At 36.5% G+C, this 19,410-nt stretch overlaps 1 protein-coding gene across 1 annotated transcript in view; it reads left to right on the forward strand.

Moving 5' to 3' along the window:
- The window catches only part of LOC107154584 (sodium-dependent glucose transporter 1-like), a 42,981-nt gene extending 24,801 nt beyond the window's left edge, over positions 1-18,180 (forward strand). Inside the window, exons 2-4 of the mRNA XM_048789483.1 lie at positions 12,439-12,607; positions 13,859-13,975; positions 15,387-18,180. Coding sequence (XP_048645440.1) covers positions 12,442-12,607; positions 13,859-13,975; positions 15,387-16,351 — 1,248 coding nt within the window. The 5' untranslated portion in view covers positions 12,439-12,441 and the 3' untranslated portion in view covers positions 16,352-18,180. The remainder of the gene's footprint in view (positions 1-12,438; positions 12,608-13,858; positions 13,976-15,386) is intronic.
- Positions 18,181-19,410: the final 1,230 nt, after the last annotated feature.

Consider the following 19,410-nt stretch of genomic DNA (forward strand, 5'->3'; position numbering starts at 1 on the left):
TCTCTCTCTCTCTCTCTCTCTCTCTGGTGTGTGTGTGTGTGTGTGTGTGTGTGAGTGTGTGTGTGTGTGTTTACTGGGGATTGAACCCAGGAGCACTCTACCAATGAGCTACTTCCCCAGCCTTTTTTTTTTTGAGACAGGGTCTTACCTAAATTACTCCGGCTGGCCTCCGACTTGTGATCCTCCTGCCTCTGCCTCCTAGTTACTGGAATTATAGGCCTGTACTACCTTGCTTGGCTAACTAGGAACATCTCTTATTCTGCTCACAATCCTATTGACATCAGTCTTTCAGATCCTTAAATGTTTTTCTTCAACAATGTGCAAGGCTAGAAGTGCCTTTTGCCAAACTTGATAAATTCCCATTCTGGGGTGTTAAGTGGTTGAGTCCGTTGAGGCCAGTTACTTCTGACCACTTAGGTTTTCAGAGAAACTGAACCACAGTTGTTTCTTAGAATTTTTTGATGTGGGAGGAAATAAGAAAGAAATCACTACAGATGCTTGGTGAGGCCCCACTATGTGCCAGGTCCTTTGAAGAATAGAAGTGATATGATGACAGCCAGTATTCTGACTTCTTTCCTTCAATCTGACCCTTGCTGTGGGCCTGGGAACACCCTGGTTCTTAACCTGGATAGCTTCTGTTGGGCAACAGATACACCCTGCATTTAAAACAGAGCAATGTAATTAGAATCAATTCTTCTTGAAATGTAGATGAGGGAAAACTTTTTTTTTCTTGAAGTTTATGACAAATTTCCTATGGAGTGAAGAGTAACCCTTAGTTCTTTGTTAACACATTGCCCAAGTAACATTTTTTAAAAGTCATTCTATATGTTTGTATGTGATATTTGCTAAGATAGCCTTACACATTATACTCTTTCCTGGTGGCTTTGGGTTTTCTTTGAAGAGAAATGTATATTTGGAAATATTCAAATTGTTTATCTCATGCATATTGTATATGTATAGTTCTGAGGAAAGACCCTATCAGAAATATTGCTGTTTTTTTTAAAAAGAGAGAGTTAGAGAGAGAGAGAGAGGGAGAGAGGGAAAGAGAGAGAGAGAATGTTTCAATATTTATTTTCTAGTTTTCGGAGGACACAACATCTTCGTTTGTATGTGGTGCTGAGGATCGAACCCGGGCTGCACGCATGCCAGGCGAGCACGCTACTGCTTGAGCCACATCCCCAGCCCAGAAATATTGCTGTTTTAACATAAACACAGAATAATATTTTGATGTCTGGATAACTTAAAATTTTAACATCTATAGTCCAATGTTATCTGTGTATGTAGTATATTTCAAAATATACTAAAGTACTGTGAGGAATAGTTTTGTTAAAGCTTATTAACAAGTCATCAAGAATACTCTTTTAAGGTAGTCAAAAACTAAACAAAATTACAAAGAAAAGTCAGAAAAATTAAAATAATTTTTATTGGTGCATTATAATTATATATAATTATAGGATTTGTTGTTACTTATTTGTACATGCACAAAATATAACAATATAATTTGGTCAATATTATTATCCTCCTTCCCTGAATTTCATCCCTTGGTCCCTTTTCTCTACTAACTGATCTCCCTTTAATTTTCAAGAGATCCCCCACAACTTCCTTTTTTTCCCCTCTTGAACTTCCACATATGAGAGAAAACATGTTATGATCTTCTGCATTTGACTTATTTTGCTTAACAAAATGGTCTCTAGTTCTATTAATTTTTCTTCAATGACATAATTTCATTTTTCTTTATGGCTGAATAAAACTCCATTGGGTATGTGTATTGCATTTTCTTTATCCATTCATCTGTTGATGGCCTAGGCTGGTTTTTTAGTTTGGCTATTGTGAATCGTGCTGCTATAAACTTAAGAATGCATGTATCACTGTAGTATGATGACTTTAATTCCTTAACATGAATACTGTGGAGTGGTATCACTAGGTCACATGGTGGTTCCATGCCTAGTCTTTTGAGGCACCTCCATACTGATTCTCCATGGTGGTTGTACTAATTTACATTCTCACCAATGTTGTTAAAGTGTTCCTTTTCCTCCACATTCTCTCCAGCATTTATTATTGTTTGCATTCTTCATGACTGCCATTCTGACTAGTGTGAGATGAAATCCCAGTGTAGTTTTTAAAAAATTTTTTATTTGTTTTAATTAGTTATACATGACGGTACAATGCATTTATGCACTAATATATCATACATAGATGGGATATAATTTCTCATTTTTCTGAGAGTACATGTGGCAGAATCATATTGGTCATGTAGTCACATATATATACATACAGTAATAATGTCTGTTTCATTCTACTATCTTCCTTATCCCCACATCTCCTCCCCTCCCCTCCCATTACTTCCCTCTACCTAATCTAAGGTAACGCTATTCTTCCCTAGTGCCCCCTGTCTTATTGTGAATTAGCATCCACACACTAGAGAAAACATTTGGCCTTTGGTTTTGTGGAATTGGCTTATTTCACTTAGCATGATATTCTCTAACTCCAACCATTTACCAGCAAATGCCATAATTTCACTCTTCTTTAAAGAAGCTTATGTAATAAGCTGAGTAATACTCCATATGTAAGCTGAGTAATATTCCATTGAGTATATATACCACATTTTCTTTATCCATTCATCTATTGAGGGACACTTAAGTTGGTTCCATAGTCTAGCTATTGTGAATTGAGCCGCCATAACATTGATGTGGCTACATCTCTACCGTATGCTGATTTTAAATCCTTTGGGTATAAACCAAGGAGTGGGAAAGCTGGGTCACATGGTGATTCCATTCCCAATTTTCTGAGGAATCACCATACTGCTCCATAGTGGTGGCACCAATTTGCAGTCCCATCAGCAATATATGAATGCACCTTTTTCACCACATCTTCGCCAACATTTATTGCTGCCTGTATTCTTGATGACTGCCATTTTGACAGGAGTGAGATGAAATCTTATTTTTATTTGCATTTCTCTAATTGCAAGAGATGTTGAATACTTTTTCATATATTTGTTGATTAATTGCATTTCTTCTTCTGTGAAATGTCTGTTCAGTTCTTAAGCCCATTTATTGACTGGATTATTTGTTTTTTGGGGGTTAAGATTTTTGAGTTCTTCATATATCCTAGAGATTAATGCTTTATAAAAGTACATGTGGTAAAGATTTTCTCCTAATCTGTAGGCTCTCTTCTCACATTAATTGTTTCCTTTGCTGAGAAGAAGCTTTTTAATTTGAATTCATCCCATTTATTGATTCTTGATTTTACTTCTTGTGCTTTAGGAGTCTTGTTAAGGAAGTCAGATCCTAGGCTGATGTGGTGAAGATTTGGGCCTATTTTTTCTTCTATTAGTCGCAGAGTCTCTGTTCTAGTGCCTAAGTCTTTGGTCCACTTTGAGTTGATTTTTGTGCAGGGTGAGAGACAGAAGTTTAATTTCATTTTGTTACATATGGATTTCCAGTTTTGCCAGCACCATTTGTTGAATAGGCTAACTTTTCTCCAGTGAATGGTTTTGGCACCCTTGTCTAGTATGAGATAACTGTATTTATACGGGTTTGTCTCTGTGTCCTCTATTCTGTATCATTGGTCTATAAGTCTATTTTGGTGCCAATACCATGCCATTTTTGTTACTATAGCTCTATAGTATAGTTTAAGGTCTAGTATTTTGATGCCTCCTGTTTCCTTTTCTTGCTAAGGATTGCTTTAACTATTCTGGGTCTCTTATTTTTCCAAATAAATTTCATGATTGCTTTTTCTATTTCTATGAAGAATGTCATTGGGATTTTAATAGGAATTGTATAACACTTTTGGTAGTATGCCATTTTGACAATATTAATTCTGCCTATCCAGGAGCATGGAAGATCTTTCCATCTTCTGAGGTTTTCTTCAATTTCTTTCTTTAGTGTTTTGTAATTTTCATTATAGAGGTCTTTTACCTCTTGTTAGATTGATTCCCAGGTTTTTTTTTTTTTGAGGCTATTGTGAATGGAATAGTTTTCCTAATTTCTCTTTCAGTGGATTTATCACTGATGTATAGGAATGCAGTTGATTTATGGGTGTTGATTTTATATCCTGCTACTTTGCTGAATTCATTTATTAGATCTAAAAGTTTTCTGGTGGAATTTTTTGGATCTTCTAGGTATAGGATCATGTCATCAGCAAATAGTGATAGTTTGAGTTCTTCTTTACCTATTTGTATCCCTTTAATTTCTTTCTTTTGTCTAATTGCTCTGGCTAGAGTTTCAAGGATAATGTTGAATAGAAGTGATAAAAGAGGACATCCTTATCTTGTTCCAGTTTTTAGTGAGAATGCTTTTAATTTTTCTCCATATAGAATTATGCTGGCTTTGAGTTTAGCATATATATTTTTACAATGTTGAAGTATGTTCCAACTATTCCTAGTTTTTCTAGTGTTTTGAACATGAAGTTGTGCTATATTTTGTCAAATGCTTTTTTTGCATCTATTGAGATGATCATATGATTCTTGTTTTTAAGTCTATTAATATGATGAACTACATTTATTGATTTCCATATGTTGAACCAACCCTGCATCCCTGGTATGAATTGAATCTCACTTGATTGGGGTGCATTATCTTTTTAATATGTTTTTGTATGCAATTTGCCAGAATTTTATTGAGAATTTTTGCATCTATGTTCATCAGAGATATTGGTCTAAAGTTTTCTTTCCTTGATGTGTTTTTGTCTGGTTTTGGTATCAGGGTGATATTAGCCTCATGGGATGAGTTTGGAAGGGTTCCCTCCTATTCTATTTCATGGAATAATTTGAGGAGTATTGGTGTTAAGTCTTCTTTGAAAGTCTTATAAAACTCGGATGAGAATCCATCTGGTCCTGGGCTTTTCTTGGTTGATAGGTTGTTGATGGCATTTTCTATTTTATTATTTGAAATTGATCTGTTTAAATCATGTATGGCCTCCTCATTCAGTTTGGATAGGTCATATGTCTCTAGAAATTTATTGATGTCTTCGATGTTTTCTATTTTATTAGAGTATAAATTTTCAAAATAGTTTCTAATTATCCTCTGTATTTCAGATGTGTCTGTTGTGATAGTTCCTTCTTTATCTTGTATTTAAGTTATTTGAGTTTTCTCTCTTTTTATCTTCATTATCATGGGCAGGGGTCTATCTATTTTATTTATTTTTTCAAAGAACCAACTTTTGTTTTGTCGATTTTTTCAATTGTTTCTTTTGTTTTGATTTTACTGATTTCAGCTCTGATTTAATTATTTCCTGTCTTCTACTGCTTTTGGTGTTGCTTTGTTCTTCTTTTTCTAGGGCTTTGAGATGTAGTATTAGGTCATTTATTTGTTGACTTTTTATTCTTTTAATGAATGCATTCAATGCAATAAACTTTCCTCTTAGTACTGCCTTCATAATGTCCTAGAGATTTTGATATGTTGTATAAGTTTTCTCATTTACCTCTAAGAATTTTTTTATTTCATCCTTGATTTCTTCTACTGTCCATTAATCATTCATTTGTGTATTATTTAATCTCCATTTGTTACAGCAGCTTTTATTTTTTATTTTATCATTGATTTCTAATTTTATTCTGTTGTGGTTTGATAGAATGCAGGGTATTATCTCTGTTTTTTTTTTTTTTGTATTTACTAAGGGTTTCTTTGTGGCATAAGATATGGTCTATTTTAAAGAAGGAGCCATATGCTTCTGAGAAGAAAGTATATTTGCTCGTTGATGGATGAAATATTCTATATATGTCTGCTTGGTTTTGGTCTGCTGTAATTTTTTTACATTTGGGGTCCTGTAAGCCTCTTGTATTCAATTTTCTATTCCATTCTTTAGGTGTGGGAAATTTTCTGCTATTATATCATTGAAAAGATTGTGCATTCCTTTTGTTTTTATATCTGCTCCTTCATCTATTCTGATAACTCTTAAATTTGGTCTTTTCATGTTATCCCATAATTCTTGGATGTTCAGTTCATGGTTTCTTACTATCTCCTCTGCATGTTCAACTCTACTTTCAAGATTGTATATTTTGTCTTCATTGTCTGAGGTTCTGTCTTCTAAGTGGGCTAGTCTGTTGGTGATGCTTTCTATTGAATTTATAACTTAGTTTACTGATTCCTTCATTTTTGCTTTTTTTCCCCCATGATCTCTAACTCTTTATTGAAGTGGTCTTTCACCTCCTGTATTTTTTCTTTGATTTCACTCTTTATACTATCCTTTACTTCACATATCAGTTCAACTATATACAATCTGAACTCCTTCTTGGACATTTCTTTTTTAAGATATTTTTTTTAGTTGTAGTTGGATATAATACCTTTGTTCTATTTATTTATTTTTATGTGGTGCTGAGGTTCAAACCCAGGCCTCGTACTTGCTAGGCAAGCGCTCTACCGCTGAGCCACAACCCCAGCCCTTGGACACTTCTTCTACTGTGTTATCAGTGGCTTCTGTTGTTGAAACATCTTGGTTTGTTTGGGGCACTTTATTCCCTTGTTTTTTCATGTTGTTAGTGTGTTTTCCCATCTAAAAGTATGGGTCTAAGGCAGGATAAATTCTACCCTGTAGACCTATAGTGTCCCTGAAGGTTTCCAGCACTTCACCTTTACTGGTGAAACCAATATCAGCAGCACCCAGTGTACACAATATATAGCCTTAAATCTAAAAGCTCTCACTAAGGCATCTACTGCTTTCTTGCATTAAACCAAAATGATGATTTTAATAACTATCAAAGTATAAACAGAATATTTGTTAAAGTTTACAATTTCAAATGGTGAATGAGAGAAGAGAGATAGCGTAGTATGCAATATTTATGAGGGAGGAAGAGAGATGCTAGGAGTTAAAATTCACAGGAAGAGTGGAAGAGGAGCCAGCAGAGATTAGCTGTTAATTGGAGAAAAGCTGAAAAGAAAATAGACAAGAGAGAGGAAGAATATGAACAAAGAGAAAAAATTAAAGACATAAGAATACAACCAAAATGAAAAATTCCATTCATATATCATTGTCCTCCACACACTGATGCATAAAAAAATCCTGTTTCAAATGTGGTAGAGAGAGTAGTAAATCAAAAAATAATATAAAATAAAATAAATCTTTCTGTAAAGTTGAACTGTCTCTGTCAGTTTTTAGCAGTTTCTCAGCCCTGTCTCTGATGTCTCTCCGGATAAACAAACCCAGATAGCCCTCACAAACCCAGTCTCTATCCCATCGGTCTAGGTTTCAGATACCTCAGGCTCAGCCAAGCTGCAGTTCCAAGATCTCAATGCTTCTCCTACTTGCAGAGAGACCACCAGGGTATGATACGTTCATGGCAAAGGAGCAATTCTGAGGTACAGCAACAAGACAAGGGCCACCAGCACTCTCAGCAGGAAGACCCCAGGCTCCTCCAAACCTGCAGGCACCCCCATACTGAACCTGCAGGTCCCAGCTGGTGTCCCCAGACAGAGGCTCTTGTGGTGCTAAAACTGCTAACATTCAGGCCCCAGGCTCTGGCTGGTGTACCAAAATGGGTGCAGCCACATGCAACCAAACCTGGAGTCTCCCCCAAAGCAGTCCTCTGGGATGTGGTAGCAGAGGTAGTGGTGGTGGTGTTGGCAGCATGCAGTGGGTCGGCAGTAGCAGTGGCTCCAGCAGCAGCTGCAACAGCAGCTGTGGGGGCAGCATCACCAGGCGATCTCCAGGGGTCAGCAGCAGTGTTGGCTTCAGCTGCATCTGGGGCAGCGGCTTCTGAGGAAGCCCAGAAAGAAGACCTCCCAGCGACCTCAGGCTGGCAGCAGTGAATCAGAGAGAGAAGCAATGGCAGTAACGGTGTAGGCAGTCATTGATTGAGTCCAGTATAGTTTTGATTGGCTTTTCCTTAATTGTTAACGATGTTGAACGTTTTTCTATGTATTTATTGGCCATTTGTGTTTCTACTTTTGAGAAGTATCTGATTAACTCATTTGCCCATTTATTAATTGGGTTATTTGGTTTTTGATGTAAAGTTTTTTGAGTTCTTTATATATTCTAGATATTAATCCTTTATCAGAACCCATTCTATAGGTTCTCTCTTCCCATTCCAAATTGTTTCCTTTGATGTGCAAAAGCTTTTTAATTTGATGCCATCCTTTTTATTAACTCTTGGCATTTTTTCCTGAGCTTTAGGGTTCCTACTGAGAAAGCTGTTGCCTGTGCCTCTATGCTGGAGTGTTGACCCTCCATTTTCTTCTAGGACTTCCATAATTTCTATTCTAATTCCTAGGTCTTTGATCCCTTTTGACTTGATTTTTGTGCAGGGTGAGCGAGCAGAGTCTAGTCTTATTTTTCTGCATTTGAGTAACCAGTTTTCCCAGCACCATTTGTTAAAAAGGCTGCCTTTTTTCCAGTGTATGTTTTTAGCACCTTTGTCAAGGATCAGATTACTATAGATGTGTAGTTTTCTCTCGGTGTGTCTTCTATTATGTGCCATTCATCTATGTGTCTGTTTTTATGCCAATACCATGTAGTTTTTGTTACTATAGCTTTGTAGTATAATTTGATGTCAGATATTGTGATGCCTCCAGCATTGTTTCTTTGGCTTGAAATTGCTTTGGCTATTTTGGCTATATTGCTTGTATTCCTACAAATGAATTTCAGGACTGTGTTTTCTAATTCTTTAAAGAATGCCATTTGTATTTTGATGGGGATTGCATTGAATCTGTGAATTGCTTTTGGTAGTATGGCATTTAATTCTGTTTATCCATGAACATGAGAGGTCTTGCATCTTCTGGGGCCTTTTAAATTTCTTTCTTCAATGTCCTATGATTTTCATGGTAGAAGTCTTTCACCTTCTTGGTTTATTCTTAGGTTTGTTTGTTTTTCTTTCTTTTTTTTTTTTTTTTTGTGGTGTGTGGATTTTTTTTTTTTTTTTTTTGAGGCTATTGTGAATGGAATTGTTCTTCTGATTTCTTTCTCCGCAGATTTATCATTGGTATATATGCATGTTGTATGTTGATTTTGTAACCTGGTAGTTTGTTAAAGTATTAACCTGCTTCTATTAGCTCTAGAAGTCTTCTGGTGGAGTTTTTTTATCTTCTAGGTAAAGATCATATAATCTGCCAATGGTGACATTTTTGCTTCTTCCTTTTTAATTTTTGTCCCTTTCATTTCTTTCTCTTGCTTAATAGCTCTGGCTAGAATTCTAGTACTACATTACATAGGAATGGTGAGAGTGGACACTCTTACCTTATCCCAGATTTTAAAGAAAATGTTTTCAGTTTTTCCCTACTTACTACAGGGTTGGCTTTGGGTTTCTCACATATGACCTTTATCATGTTGAGATCAGTTCCTTCTATCCCTAGTTTCTTCAGTGTTTTTATCACTGAGTTTGGTCAAAGGCCTTCTCTGCATCTATTGAGATGACTAAGTGATTTTGTCCTTAATTCTATTTATGTTTTGTGTGTATTACATTTATTGTTTTGTGTGTATTAAACCTTCTTTACATCTCTGGAATAAAACCTACTTTTACAATCTTCTTAATATGTTGTTAAATACAACTTGTGAATATCTTACTAAGTATTTATACATCTAAGTTCATCAGGGATATTGGTCTGTAATTTTCCTTCCTTGACATTTCCTTATCTGGTTTTGGTAAAAGGGTGATGCTGGCTTCATAGAATTGATTTGGAAGTGTTCCATCCCTTTTTATTTCATGGAATCATTCAAGGAGTATTGGCATTAGTTGTTCCCTAAAGGTCTGGTGGAATACAGCTGAGTATCCATCTAGTCCTGGGCTTCTACCTCAATACAGATATTGATCCATTTAGGTTTTGTATAACTTCTTGACTCAGTTTTGGCAGATTATGCCTAGAAATGTATCCATAATAATCCCTACGATCTGCTGGATTTCTGTAATGTCTGTGGTGATTTTGCCTTTTTCATCTCTAATTTTATTAATTTGTGTTTTTTTCTTTTGGTTAGTTTGGTTAAACACTTATCTTTGCAAAGAACCAACTCTTTGTAACATTGATCCTTTGTATTGTTTTTATTCTCAATTTTATTGATTTCAGCTCTGATCTTAAATTTTCCTTCCTTCTCCTGGTTTTGGAATTGGTTGTTCTTCTTTTCAGGGGCATTGAGATGCATCAGTAGGTTGTTTATTTGGGATCTTTCTGATTTTTTTATGTAGGAACTCATAACTATAAACTTTCTTCTTAGATCTGCCTTCATAGTGGCTCAGAAGTTCTCATGTGTTGTGTCACTATTCTCATTTGAGTCTATGAACTTTTTAATTCCTTTACTGATTTCTTCTATCACCCATTCATCATTGAAAAGTGTAATGTTTAGGGATGGGGTTGTGGCTCAGTGGTAGAGCACTTGCCCAGCACGTGTGAGGCCCTGGGTTCAATCTCAGCACCACATAAAAAGAAATAAATAAAATAAAGGTATTGTGTTCACTACAACTAAAACATATATTTTTTAAAAAGAGTATTGTTCAATCTCCAGTGTTTATATAGTTTTTGTAGGATTTTGTTATGCTGATTTTTTAATTTCATTCTATTACAATCTAATAAGATGTAAAGAAATATATCAATTTTTTTTTGGTATTGGCTAAGAGTTGCTTTGTGGCCTAAAATGGTCTATTTTAGAGAATGTTCCATGAGATGCTGAGAAAAAAGTGTGTTCATTTGTTGTTGGATAAAATATTCTGAAGATGTCCATTAAGTCCATTTGATTTTAATATTTTTCAGGTCCAAAGAGTCTTTTTTTTTTTTTGGCACTGGGTATTGAATCCAGGGGTGCTCAATCACTGAACCACATCCCCAGTCCCCCCTTTAAAAATTTCATTTAGAAACAGGGTCTCACTGAGTTCCTTAGGGCCTTGATAAGTTGCTGAGGCTGAGTTTGAACCAGTGATCCTCCTGCATCAGCCTCCCAAACTGCTGGGATTACAGGCATGCACCACTGTACCCAGTCAAAGAGTCCTTACTGAGTTTATGTCTATATGGCCTATGTAATTTTGAGAGAAGTATCTTGAGTTTACCCAATAATATCTTACTGGGGTGTATCTTAGGCTGCAATTTGAGGAGTGTCTCTTTCATGAAATTAGTTGCATCCATATTTGGGATATATTTATTATTGGCATGTCTTCTTGTTGGATTGTTCCCAATACTGGTATGAAGTTACCTTCTTTGTCTCTTCTGATTGATTTTGGTTTGAAGTCAGCCTTGTAGATATAAGAGTAGCTACCCCTGCTTTTTTGGGAGCTCTATTCACTTTTTTCACATTTAGCCTGTGATTGTCTTTGACTGTGAAGTACATCTCATGCAAACAACATGTAGTTGGGTGTTGTTTTTAATCCATACTGTCAGCCTATGTCTTTTAATTGGAGAGTTGAGACCATTTGCATTCAGTGTTATTATAGAGAGATGTTTATTAATGCCTGCCATTTTGATTTATTTATAATGTTAAATTTGGCCCTGTTTCTCATTTGCTTAGCTACTCTTTATATGAGATTCATTTATGAGCTCTGGGTTTTGTGTTATTATTTCTTCTATGTGGAGTATTTCTTTTATTAAGTTCTGTAGTGGCAGTTTAGCAGCTATCAATTCTTTTATTTTCTGCCTATCTTGAAAGGTTTTTATTTCCTTTTTGATTTTGAAATATAGCTTTGCTGGAAATAGCAGTCATGGTTGACAATTGTTTTCCTTCAGGACTTGAAACACATCATTCTAAGCCCTTTTGGCTTTTAGAGGTTGTACTGAGAAATTGGAAGTGATTATGAAGGACTTGCCTTTAAATATGACCTGATGTTTTTCTCCTGAGGCTTTTAAAATTCTCTCTTTGCTTGGTATGTAAGGCATTTCAATTATAATGTGTCATGGAGAGGGTCTTTCTTGATCTTATCTATTTGGGATTCTGAATACATCCTCTATATGGATGTCCATGACATTCTCAAGGTTTGGAAATTTTTCTGTTATTATTTCCCTGAAGACATTATCCAGGTTTTCCCATACCAAATCTGTGTTTCTCTCTGTGTTCTCCCTCCCTCTTTGGTAAACCAGAGCTGCTGTCATTACTGTTGCCACTGCCACCAATGTTCAGCTCCACTGTACTCTTTCTTCTTTGTTTAATGTACCCAAATATCAGAGAGTCTAAGACACTCTGACTATTGAATTTTAGTGAGATCCTTCATTTACTCACTTCACTGAGGAGCAGTATTCCCACCACTTGGATCCCAAGCCATGGAGCCACTAGGAATGCGGACTTCCTCTAACCTGTCGTCTTGAATATTCTAAAATAATTTTGTAACATCGAGAGTTGCAAATACAATAAAACTCATAGTTTATAACTCTAATAATAATGGTATTTTCATAGTACAATTGTCCTCACTGTGGGACTTAGTAATTCCCTGCATTACATTGTAATCTTCCCTTCCACTTTTTTATACTGGAAAAAGCTACTACTCAGACATTATTTTAATGATTGTAAATAAAACACTTTTATCTTTTTAAATTTTAGGGAATGTGTATTGCTATACTGGGACCCACGTTTCAAGATTTGGCAAGGAATGTAAACAGAAACATCAGCAGTCTTTCTCTCATTTTTGTGGGCCGTGCCTCTGGATATTTGTTTGGCTCTATGATTGGTGGAGTTCTTTTTGACTGTATGAATCATTTTTTACTTTTGGGTAAGTAAACACTGCTTTGTGTTTCTTGGTGACTATAAATGGTTTTACAATTTGGTTCAAATATGGAAATAGTAGCCTGAAGAATGGTTGACAACTGAAATGGATATTATTTGGGTGTTCTCGTTGGAAGCTGAGTTTCCATGGTCCTGCTCTCACCTTTGCAGTTTGGGGGAGTCTGTGCTGGGCCCCCTGGAAACTTAGATCAGCCCCCTGGTGTGTGTGTTAGCAATGCTTGGCCTTCTAGACCTTTATTGTAATTTAGGTACCACTGTAGGATCACCCACTGGTTGTCCAAAAGGCTTTGCTCATAAGGTTGTAGGATAGATCTCCTATGGCCACAGAGATTAGAATGAGCTCCTAGAATCTGCCCAGGTTCTATGGACTCTGGATTGAAGTGAAGGGGATGATGTGTGAACTGAGGTAGGCTGCATTTTTATCCCTGCTGTCCCATGTCAGCGATAATCCTGGACTGCTCTAATTCTCCCTGGAAATTAATGGGAAAGCTTTTAACATAGTCTCTTTTGAATATATTGGAACATTTAAAGAAAATTTAGATTAATATAATAAAACTCCTTTGGAAGCAAGGGAAATAACTTGTTGCTGAAGAATAAAAAAAGAATCCACTTTATTTGCAATGTGAGTTGAAAGTATATATATATATTTTTTCCCTCTCTATTCCCAAGACTAGTTTAGTTAGTAAGTTTTTACTACAAGATGCTATACTTATTGCATTTTATTTTTGCTATTTTACATTGTTAACACACATCTAATCATACCATTAGTTTCTTTTCTTATCATCATTTTAAAAAATATTTATTTTAAAGTTGTAAGTGGACACAGTATCTTTATTTTTATGTGGTGCTGAGGATCAAACCCAGGGCCTCACGTGTGCTAGCCGAGCACTCTACCACTGGGCCACAACCCCACCCCTTACCATTAATTTCTTAAATGTATAACATTCAATTTTGGCAAGTCTTTTACAATAAAATTTTTCTTTGTATCATAATTTATGGCTCAATTAACAATACCTGAATTGTAATTGTGTCATAGTAATTTATATTTTAGAGTTTATAAAGCTTTATTAAAGTTTTAAATGACATAACCACTTGTAGAAGCTGCAATTCATACACACAATTCCCAAATTTAAATCTCACCTCATTTTGCATTTTTAAGTCATTATGATATTGACTTGACCCTTGAGCCTGCCTAAATTCTGTTTTTAATAGCTGACTTTAAAATTTTTCTTCTCAGGGCTGTCATTGTTAACTACTGCAGTTGGTCTTTATCTTATTCCTTTTTATAAGAGAGCAGTATTACTGATCATCATGATGTCTGTCTATGGTGCTTCAGGGAGCATTGTGGGCATCGGTAAGTGAATCCTTCAGTGTCATCTCTGGGAGTAGGGACTTTCTAATAGGGAGTATAGCATATGATATTAGCCTGTTGGTTGCAATGCTCTTGAAATGACATGGACTTACTGAGTGGATCATGGGTTCACCCCATCAGAAACACGTGTCTAGCAGTTCCTCTTCTTGCCAGTTAGGGCACCAATTTTTGAGCAGCCAACTCTTAAAGGAATATAAACAATTTTGTTTTAAGAGAGATTGTTGATTTATAGTATCCAAAGAGGGAAGGACTCTCCTCCTGTAGCTAATTATAGTACAGGTGAGTGGGCTTTATTTTGGGAAAGAATTTTATCATTGATGATTTAATAGGCTGAAACAACTGTCAAAACTTAATTTGGCTCCACAAGCACAGAAGCAGCTATCCAATTTAAAAACACACCTGTTTTTGAGCAAAAGAGAAATGCATGTAGAGTACTACTACTTTCCTTTCCTTTTTCTCCCCTCTCTCAAATGCTTCTGTTGCCCAGCTACTATGTCATTAGGTTTGAAAACCTGCTAAATAACATACATATTTATTTTGTGCCATATCCAGTCCTTATGCCTCTCTCACCTATTCTTATATTCTTTGATAGATCATGAAAGTGTTTTATACTTCAGCCTTGGTTTGGTTGTAAAATACATGGTGTCAATATGTATTAATCTGGAAATATCTGATTAAAAAAATAAGGCCTTTCACCTTGTGGGAGTTCAAAGGGTAATTATCTGATAGGAGCTCTATTTCCTGTAAGAAGCACAGAAGAATCCTGGGGTTTCAGGTGCATGAATGAGTGTGTGTGTGTGTGTGTATTTTCCTCAAATGACTACCAAGTGCAAATACAGTACACTTTAGTAATATGGCCAGGATCTGATGGTAAAAATTTGCATAGTAAATATGTATTTAAAATACTTACAAATAAATATTAGGTGTAAAAAGTATTACTCTTTAGTTTGGTGTTAAGCACTACTAATTTTTAAAAATATTTTTTTAGTTGTACATGGATGCAGCATCTTTATTTTGTTGATTTACTTTTATGTGGTGCTGAAGATCGAACCCAGTGCCTCACATGTGGGAGGCAAGCGCTTTGCCACTGAACCATATGCCAGCCACTACGCACTACTTTTTAAAAAGGTTTTTGCTAATGTGACTGGCTCTAGGAGGGAGTAGCTTAACTGTTGTAAAATTCCAGTATGCAGATGAGATGTCATGAGACATAGCTCTCTGGTGGTAGTGGGTTAGAGTTCCTCAATCTGAACTGACTCAGGTGTAATATTTGATAACTTAGAACATTTAATGCTATGCCACAAAATAAATATTCATTCTAATAATAATGATCCATATTTTTAACAGGGTAATCGTGTTTAATGTAAATCATTTCCTCATCGTTCATTGGCAGGTGGTAACGTCCTCATCTTGGCTATTTGGGGAGATAAAGGAGCCCCACACATGCAGGCCTTACACTTCAGTTTTGCCTTGGGTGCCTTTCTGGCTCCAATTCTGGCTAAATTAGCAGTGGGTACCTCAGTGTCTGCTGAAAACCACACAGAGCCTGCCTTTCAGCCTCCAGCCACCAATGGGTCATCTGAAGCTGACTCAGCGCCTCTGTTTGGATTGCCTGATGACATGAATCTATTCTTGGCTTATGCTTTTGTCGGCACTTATATGTTCATAGTGTCTCTCTTCCCGTTTGCTCTGTTTTTCAAGAAAAGCTCAAGGCAGGAAAAATCAAAACCATCTGCTCAGGAATGGCGAAGAGCTGAATATCACAAGACCCTTCTCTGCCTCCTTTTCTTGTTCTTCTTTTTTTATGTTGGAGCAGAGGTAACATATGGCTCTTATGTTTTCTCCTTTGCCACCACCTATGCTGGCATGGAAGAACGCGAAGCAGCTGGGTTGAACTCCATCTTCTGGGGGACCTTTGCAGCCTGCAGGGGCCTGGCGATCTTCTTTGCTGCCTGTCTACAGCCGGGCACCATGATTGTGTTGAGCAACATTGGCAGCCTGGCTTCATCTTTATTTCTGGTGTTATTTGACAAAAGTCCACTCTGTCTCTGGATTGCCACTTCAGTGTATGGGGCTTCAATGGCAACCACGTTTCCCAGTGGTGTTTCCTGGATTGAGCAGTACACGACCATAAGTGGGAAATCTGCAGCCTTTTTTGTAATTGGTGCAGCCCTGGGAGAAATGGCTATTCCTGCAGTAATTGGAATTGTTGAGGGACAATACCCAGATTTGCCCATAGTTCTGTACACCTGTTTGGGGTCAGCGATATTCACTGCTGTTATATTTCCTGTGCTGTATAAATTAGCCACCTTGCCTCTGGATCGCCAGCGAAAAGCTAACAGAAAGAGTGAGGACTAAAACTCTTTGCTTTCCAACTCTGAGCTAAATGACTATGAGGAGGAGAATGAAGGGGAGAATGCAGAAAAATGGAATGAAATGGATTTTGAAGTGGTTGAAATAAATGATAAAGTAAGATATTCTTTCATAAAGACATCTGGAGATAATTCAGTGGCGCTCAGAGATCATGTCTCAACCAATCATTCTCCAACGCATTGATGTTTGAATCTTCTCCAGTTAATCTAGCAATTCCCCTCTGAAGTATCTTGCCAGAAACCAGGAGAAATGAGAAAATGGACTATTTACTGACTGCCTTGAATAAACGCCACTTCTAACAAGGCCAGTCAGAGGAGAGCATTAGCAGATTTTCAGCATGCTTTGGGGATCAGTTTTTAGGTCCATTTTTAGCAAATGCTGAAAAGTTTTGAAATGTTCTCTAAAAGCCAAAATCCTATAGAAAGTACCAAGTGATATGGTATGATATGGTAGACTAAGATCTTGTTAGGGAGATTAGGTAACTTTATTGTCTCCACCTTTCGGAGAATATTTGTGTTTGAGAACTTGGGTAGTGTTCTAATCGAGTAAACCCACAGAGGAATATAATGGATTTCCTGAGTAATTTATCGGACATCCATCTTCTTCCTGGGAAGTGGGGAGAGTAGTTTCTTTTAAAATCATCTTTGGAATCAACAGATATTTAATTGTTTTATCTTATCTGTATGGTTAGACCAAAGAATGCTAATGACTCATTTGATTTTTGATTTTGAAAAAAAGAACACAGAACAGGGCCCATGAGACCTGAATTCAGGGTGTTTCTCAGCCTTCTAACTCTACACTGATGCCTGGTTTATATCATGTCCTGATTTGTAATTCTTGAAATGAAAGTGAGATAATATCCAAATTAAAAAACTCATAGGTTTAGTTTGTGCAAGATTTCTGGAAGAACAAACCATGCATCATTACAAATTGGAATTAAAACAAAAATAATAAACAGCTTTAAGTATGTGGATACTGATTATGAATTCATATGCTCAGTGCTTAATATGTTATTGAACAATTTTCTGAAAAATGCATTTTTTTAGTGCTGCATTTTGTTTATCCTAAGACATATCTTTACCCTGTACTTTTTAACATTTCCAATCAGGTATGTGACAAAATTTAATTCACATTATTTTACTATAAACATATATAAAATATGGTTGTATTTTGTAACCAGTGTTTTAGATTCAATGATATACAGTAATGCATTCAATTAGGGAAACTGTACTATGTTTGTTTATATTTTAAAAGAAAACTTATTTTAAATACTAATTTAATCTCTATTTTTATATACAGATGGGATTTTTATATACTATATTCCAATATTAGAAACTATCTCAGAGTTACAACATTAGAAGTAGATTGTTTTCTTGAGACATTCTGCTTATCTTAGTAAGAGACTGGATCTTCCTGTTTCAAGAAATTTAGGTATTATTCCCACTCTACATACTATAAACCAGTCTAAAAGTTGACAATAAGTCACAGACTTTTCCAGGGTTTGGAATTCTTGTGTCACCCATCCAGAGATCCTCCTCTCTGAGTCTGAAATACCTGGAGAATCAAAGTAATGATCATAAGGTAGCTTTGTGGCCCAGGCATGGGAGATGATGAAGGGAAATTTATATGAGTATGAAGGGAACTTCAATAAATGACAAGAATCAATAAGAGTTTTTGTATACTTTTCCCTAAGTTTTATGCTGAGTGACCTCAAATTTCTACCAGAATGCAGTATATTTGCTTTCTCTTATTTAATGTCAATAAATTTGTTTTTGAGAAACAATTGCTTTGGTTTGTCTTAAGTGAAATGCAGTACCTTTCTTAACCAGTTCGTTCACCTTATAGCTTTCATTCATGTTGAGAACAAAACAACTTTGGAGAGGGCTGATGGAGAAATTGATGGTAAAATGCCTGTTGCTCTTTTTATACAGTACTTCTCCCCTGGTTAGTGTTGGAAATTGCTTCTGTTCCACACTCTCTCTTCTCTTCCTCAGGCTGCTGCAGGGCCTTAGGCAGTAGTAGTTGTTTGGCTGATGAGAGGCTCATTACTACAGGGATTTTCTCCTCAGCTTCTACTTTTAGAGGGTAGGAGATGGGGCCATGGGAGAGATGCTTGGGAATGAGAACATGGCATACTTTTTGGAAATCCATATAGATAAATCACTAAGATTTCACAAACCAAAATGTGGATGTTCATAAGACCTCTGGCATTATAAAATTTTGAAAATGTGTTTCCATATTGAAAGGAATCAACTTAGCACAGTTCTACACATTAACATTTATTATCCTGTGTCTTTGTGGTTCAAGAATTTGGGCAGGACTTAACTGTGTTCCTTACATAGACTCACAGGACTGATATCACTGTTGGGTTACTACACTCTTTACTGGAGCTTGGACAGCTTTCCCAGGCACATGTTTGCTGGCAGTATTCAGTTGATTGCTATTGTCAGAAATCCTGCCAACTGATTCCCTGGCTCCACTTTCTCAAACGTCCTAATTATCTGTAGGAATTGAAGCAGCTTTATGCTGTGGGCAGCTTTGAACCCAGCTTGCTTTATTGAGCTACTATTGAATTATTCACATAGGGCCACTGATTCATTGACTACCCTGGGCAAGTTGTTTCGTTGTTTCTCTCTAGGCCTCAATACCCCTATTTGTAAATGGGGCCCAAGTGGAATTGAAAGCTTACCCACAAGTTTCAACAAATATTGTGGAGTGAAAGATGTACAATACACTGAAAAACTTCAGACATCAAAGGAGCAAGGGCAGTGATTTTGGAAAGTTGTATGATGGTAAGACTTTTGGTTCCCTATTTTCTTTTCTTTGGACGTGTGTGTGTGTGTGTGTGTGTGTGTGTGTGAGAATTACTGGGGACTGAATCCGGGGATGCTTTACCACTGTGCTACACCCTAAATCTATTTACTTATTTTAGTTTTGAGATAAGATCTCACTATCTCGCTAAGTTGCTGAGGCTAGCCTTGAACTTGGGATCTTCCTGCCTCGGCCTCCTGCGTGGCTAGGATTACAGGCATGCACAACCGCGC

This window comes from Marmota marmota, unplaced genomic scaffold, assembly GCF_001458135.2.
Source record: "Marmota marmota marmota unplaced genomic scaffold, marMar, whole genome shotgun sequence".
NCBI lineage: Eukaryota > Metazoa > Chordata > Mammalia > Rodentia > Sciuridae > Marmota > Marmota marmota.